Below are 5,312 nucleotides of genomic sequence, written 5' to 3' on the forward strand. Positions count from 1 at the left end.
CTGGGCTGGCGAAGGCCCAGCGTGATGGCATCGTACAGGTCATTGTCCTCTGGCTGCGGGCGGTAGGGGCACAGCAGGCGTGTGGTCACACACCCCCTGCCGGCGAGCCCGCCCGCCAAGCTGGCTGGCGAGGAACTGACACACACCCACCAGGTCCCTGAGCTGGGGGGACACACGGCCTCCCCTTCGTCTCCCCTTCGCGAGGGACCCGGGTGGCAGTGGATGGGGAGGAAAAGGCACGTGGCCCCCGCCTGCCACCCCTGCCCCGGGGAAGAGGCGTGCCTACCCGGGGACAGGCAGCAGCCAGCGTCTCCCCAAAGGGCTCAAACTGCACATCCTGGTAATGCCGAACCAGCTCGGCCAGGCTGCCGTGGCTGCGGGTGTCCCCCGAGACGAGGTAGCGCCGGTTTGAGAGCTGCGTGATGACGAAGTGTCGGCAGCGGTCACCCCCCCTGCAACACAAGCGCTTGTGGCCTGAGGCTGCTGATGATAAATACAGAGTGAGGTCCCCCCCAACCGTGCCCTTGCCCGAGGCAGCCTCGCTGGCCCACCCTGATCCCCCACACTGCTGGCAGGTGGAGTCCAGCTCCCGTGCCCACCCACGCCGGGCACCCCAGGAGCCGCGCCTCTGCACCTGTGCCCATGCAGTCCCCACTACCGGGGATGCTCCCCAGACCCCAGCCGCACCTCCCCTCTGCCTAGTTCGCTGCTGCTCTTCCTCGATGCTGGGCTCGGAGCGTCCCTCCGGGAAGCTTGCCCCAGCCTCTCATGGCAACCCCCTCTGACAGCTGGGTCTCCATCCCAGCAAGTGGCCAGCACCCCTCAGGAAATGTCTGGCAAGCACAGGGTGCATGACAGAGGGAGCCAGGGCCCTGCGAGAGCCGGGCGTCTAGGCTGGTGGGGCCTCCAGGCTTATCTGCAGGGCTGGTTCCAAGAGCCCGAGCCGGCCAGGCCCCCGCAGAGGGCTCCCTCTCTTACCTGTAGGACAGGATGTAGCCGGTGGCCCGGTCACTGAGGCGGATGAGGAAGGAGCCAAGAGCTTTGTCCCCGAGCAGCTGCTCCGTCTGCCTGGGCAGAGGACGTGCCATTAGCTGGCGCCTGTGTGGTTACGGCAGCAGGAGTAGCCTTACCTGGACCAGCCTCGGGGGCCCTGCTGGCCATGTCCTTGGGTGCCAGACCCCCCAGCCTCTACAGGGGCCTCCCACAGACCTTAGGCGGGTCTGCGGTCTGCCTGGGCTCAGTTGAGCAGCACAAGACGCAATCTGGGGCTGGGCTGGCGTCCTGAGGCTACAGGTACCCGCCCCCTCCCCACCCACGGCAGCCTCACCAGCAGGCACAGCAGCCACTGACCCCGGCCACCCCCTCTCCACCTGAGTAGCTCTGCAGCCGTGGTGGGTCCATACAGCCGCGGCGTTTAGGTTTGTGGGGCCCTTGCTCAGGACCACCGTGCAAGGTGGCGTAGGGTGTGCACTGAACGAGTGTCCCCGTCTGCAGCCTGGTCATAATAGCGCCTCGGAGGTTCCCACCCCCCTGCATGTCCCCTCCAGCCCTGGGCTGCCGTGGATATTTCTAAATGGTGCCAAGTATTTTGGAGGCATGCTGGACAATTCCAGCTGTCTGCTTGGGTAGCACCGTCACCCGGTTACTCACCAAATGCTAGATGCCCCCTGTGTGCAAGGCCAGCCATAAAATCTGCAGAGCCCCGCACTAAATGCAAACGTGGAGCCCCTCGCTCGAACGGCAAGACTCAGGAGAGTGACAGCATGCCTCGAGACCAAGAACAGGCTCTTCCGAGCCGCGGGCCCCGGGCGACTGCGCGAGTCGGAGCTGTGACGCCGGCTCCGTGCCAGGCACTGTGCCAGGAGGCCCGAATGACCAGCTGGATTTGTCTTTCATCCAGTGCGTGGGCAGCTGGGAGATCCAGCCCAATCGGAAAGCTGACCCCCCACATCTTGGCCTTTATTTCTGGTGTCACTGTACACTCAGGTTTTCCTGGGATAGTCCTTGGTGAAAACAGTTCCAGCCTGTCACGAATGGTGCTGGGTCTGGATGATAAGCAGCACTGTCCCCTAGGGGTTTGTCACGTTGTTCGCAGCTGGTCTGAAAGCATCCTGCTCCCACAGCCCCTCTGAGTCCTGGCCTATGCACGGAGGGGCCGGCCTGTTCCCCCCACCTCCTCCAGGGGTCCCTGCCTAGCCCAGGGAGAGGGCAGGAACTGGGCTTGTCCCAGAGCCCCCAAACCGTGTTCTCGGCGCCTCGGGGCTGTGGGCCATGCTGAGCGTGTGGACAGGGCCAGCCTTACCTGCGGGTGATGAATCCGTGGAACCAGGGGGGTAGGGCTCCGTCCTGCAGAATGAGGGGGGCCTGCGTCTCCATGAACCACCTCAGGGCCAGCTCCTGCAGCTTGGCCAGGGCCTGGCCGTCCGCCGCCCCTTCAAGCCCCCTTCCCAGGCTGAGCTGCCTCGGGCCGCCCTCCATCTGGCCGGCTCTGGAGGGGAAGCAGAGCCCAGGCCCCTCGCCCCTATATCTGTGTGGCCCTGCTCATTTGCCTGAGCCCACGCCCGCCCCGACCGCTGGCAGCACACAGAAGCCCCATTGTCGCCTCCGGGCCGGTGGCTGGTTCACTGCTATCACGCTTTGGGGCGGCACCTTGGCTGGCTGGCTGGAGACACTGCGGGCAGGGTCACCTCTGCGGCCAGGGGCGGGGGCCCCTGACCTCCAACCAGCAGATGAGCTGCCCCCTGGACTGGCCTTTCTCCCCAAGCTGCTGTGCTTTTCACGGCTAAGACCAGCCTTGGCGAAGCCCACAGTGATGCCGCCGTCAGCAAGGCGAGGGACCCGGATTCCACGTGCGCTCCCTCCCCGAGGCCACTTACAATCTGGCGACGACGTTCTGTGCCGATGAACCCCTCCTTCCCTTCGGGATGTATGTCCTAGTCTCTAGGTCACTGCGAGGACAAATGTGATAGCATCGTGGTTAGGATGAGGGGAGGTCTATGTGAATCCAAGAGGGCGATACCAGTCAGGCGGTGGTCGCCTGGGCAGGGAATGGTGACCAGGGCTGCCGGGGGGCTGCCGGCGTCTAGTTTTTGGTCTGGACGGCGGGCTAGATGAGCGCGTTTGCTTCGTGAGAGCTCGCGGAGCTCTGCACTCATGGGATGTGGCTACAGCCACATTTCCTTGGTTCCAATTCCGGCTGACGAGCTATGTCACTTCTAGCAAATGACGACAACTTTTCTGGGCTTCGGTGTCTTCATCCCTGAAGCAGGGACAATGACGTGAGCTGTCGTTAGGCAGGTGTTAAGTCCTTAGGCAGTGTCTGAAATTACACAAGCGGTCAGGCTCAGCCATCGCCTTGGTGATGATGGCACCGAGGGTGGTGGCCTAACAACCGTCTCTGTTATGACCGCTGCTACGACTTCATCGTGGCCACCTCCAATCGAGATAAAAATGCTGAGGGCGGCTGTGGGGTACACGTGATTTAGGGGAACGGGAAGGGCCTGAGGCCAGCCCGTGACCTCAAGCTGGTCAGCTCCTTCCCCATCTGGGGTGCCCACGGGCCCCACGTGGGGAGGGAGTGAAGCACGGCAGTCCCCGCTCTCTGCTCGGGGTCATGCGCGTGGCAAGTGTTTCCGGGGGGTCAGCCACTGGGAACCTCACTTTTATAAACAATTTTCAGCCTTGGAAGTGGGGTGTCCACTCCAGCCGGGGGACATGGAAGAGAGCCACCGTGCTCGTAATGGCTAGTTGGTCTTCCCACCACAGATATAAGCCAGGGATATGCCGAGGTCGGACTAGAAAGCCCAGCCTGAAGCTGACAAGGACTAGAATTTTCTATGTGGGGGCGGATGGGCGGGCAGCGGATTGCACCTTTGTCTCCCCTGACCTCTGATACTCAGCATGCCCTGTGGCTCTGTCATTAACAGAAATCACACAGATTTCCAAGTCATGTTATAGTGGTTGCAGACATCTTGAGACATCATTTTTCTCAGCCTCCCCTCAAAATTACAGTAATTAGACCCAGTGCTGGATCTTGTTATTTAACATGCAAATAAAGAAGTTTGGAGTAAGTTCACAAACATTTTATTAAGTCTGTTTCAACGTAATTGATTTCCACTGCGATTCCAGGCATTTTATCTTGTGTATTTAAAAAACTCTATTCTGAGAAGTGCCTGGCACCACCAGGCACCCAAGCGGTTCCCAGCACGAAGAGGCTGAGGAAGCCGGGGTCTCCCCCGGAGTCCGGCTGCTGCCAGCGTAACGTCCTGGAAGTATTCAAATACAAAGAAATGTGTTTCTGTAATTTTCCATGAGGCGTCCTCTCGAGACCTGCTCGGCTGGATAATTTTAGGAGCGGAACCTGGGCGTTTGCATAAGAAAACAAAGGCTCTGTGTAGGAGAGGGCCAGGACCTAGGACAGCTCCTGCCAGGGGCGAAGGTCTAGGTCAGGCGAACAAAGGGGGTGTGTGTTTATGCATATCCAAGTAAATATATATGTTCTTTTCTTCCTCTCTTTCTTATGTTAAGGTGGCACACTACGCAGTGCTCTGTACCTTGCTTGGTAAAACACACTGAGCTATTTTGTAGCCTCTTCCATAAGAGTATAGACAGGAGGTGCCCCCTTTCTGTTACGGCTGCATAGTCTTCCTCCGGATGGCCGCGCTATGATTTTTGTAACCGGTCCCCTGTCGATGATCATTTGGGCTGTTTCCAGGGTATTTTCATTTCCAGCACTGGGTCACCTCGTGCAGGTTTAACAAAGCATGAGAGTCAGTACACCCACAGGACACATTCCCGAAGCGGGACTGCACCGTTACAAGGACATTTGCATTGGGAATTTTGATAGAAAATGTCATTAAATATCAAGTGAAAGACTAGAAGAATGGACGATATTTTCCTGCCGAGTCGTTTTGCAAGAAAAAGTGGGGCAGGGGTCTGATGTGGGTCCAGAAAGTCACCGACGCTGCTGTGACTCTTTTGGCCCCTCGATGTCACTGAGAGAGCTAGTCCTGTCATCTGTGGAGCTGCTGGGGCGGGAGGTGGCACCCAGAGACACCCCTTCCAGCCACCCTCCCCACAAAACGCAGCCTGTTCTGTCTTATGCGCAGGCAGTGGGGATTCGACGAGGACCTATAGAAATATCTAAGACCTGAAAACAAAACAAGAAATAAAAACGCACGCCAGCATTGGCTCCAAAATCTAAAATAAGCAAAGCGCAAACTCACAACGAACGAACGTATCAGTAAATGTCTACGCAACAACACTGCGTCAGCTTCGTCCGGTGTTTATAAAAGTTCCATCCTGTCTGAACA

General features: G+C 59.0%; 1 protein-coding gene across 1 annotated transcript in view; it reads right to left on the reverse strand.

The window, feature by feature from the left end:
* Positions 1–2,945, reverse strand: part of SH2D7 (SH2 domain containing 7) — a 6,882-nt gene extending 3,937 nt beyond the window's left edge. The window contains exons 1-4 of the mRNA XM_011374404.2: positions 2,303–2,945; positions 979–1,068; positions 287–452; positions 7–53 (exon numbers count right to left, since the gene is read on the reverse strand). Of these exons, the coding sequence (XP_011372706.1) occupies positions 7–53; positions 287–452; positions 979–1,068; positions 2,303–2,478 (479 nt within the window). The 5' untranslated portion in view covers positions 2,479–2,945. The remainder of the gene's footprint in view (positions 1–6; positions 54–286; positions 453–978; positions 1,069–2,302) is intronic.
* Positions 2,946–5,312: the final 2,367 nt, after the last annotated feature.

Source organism: Pteropus vampyrus, unplaced genomic scaffold (assembly GCF_000151845.1).
Source record: "Pteropus vampyrus isolate Shadow unplaced genomic scaffold, Pvam_2.0 Scaffold245, whole genome shotgun sequence".
Classification (NCBI taxonomy): Eukaryota; Metazoa; Chordata; class Mammalia; order Chiroptera; family Pteropodidae; genus Pteropus; species Pteropus vampyrus.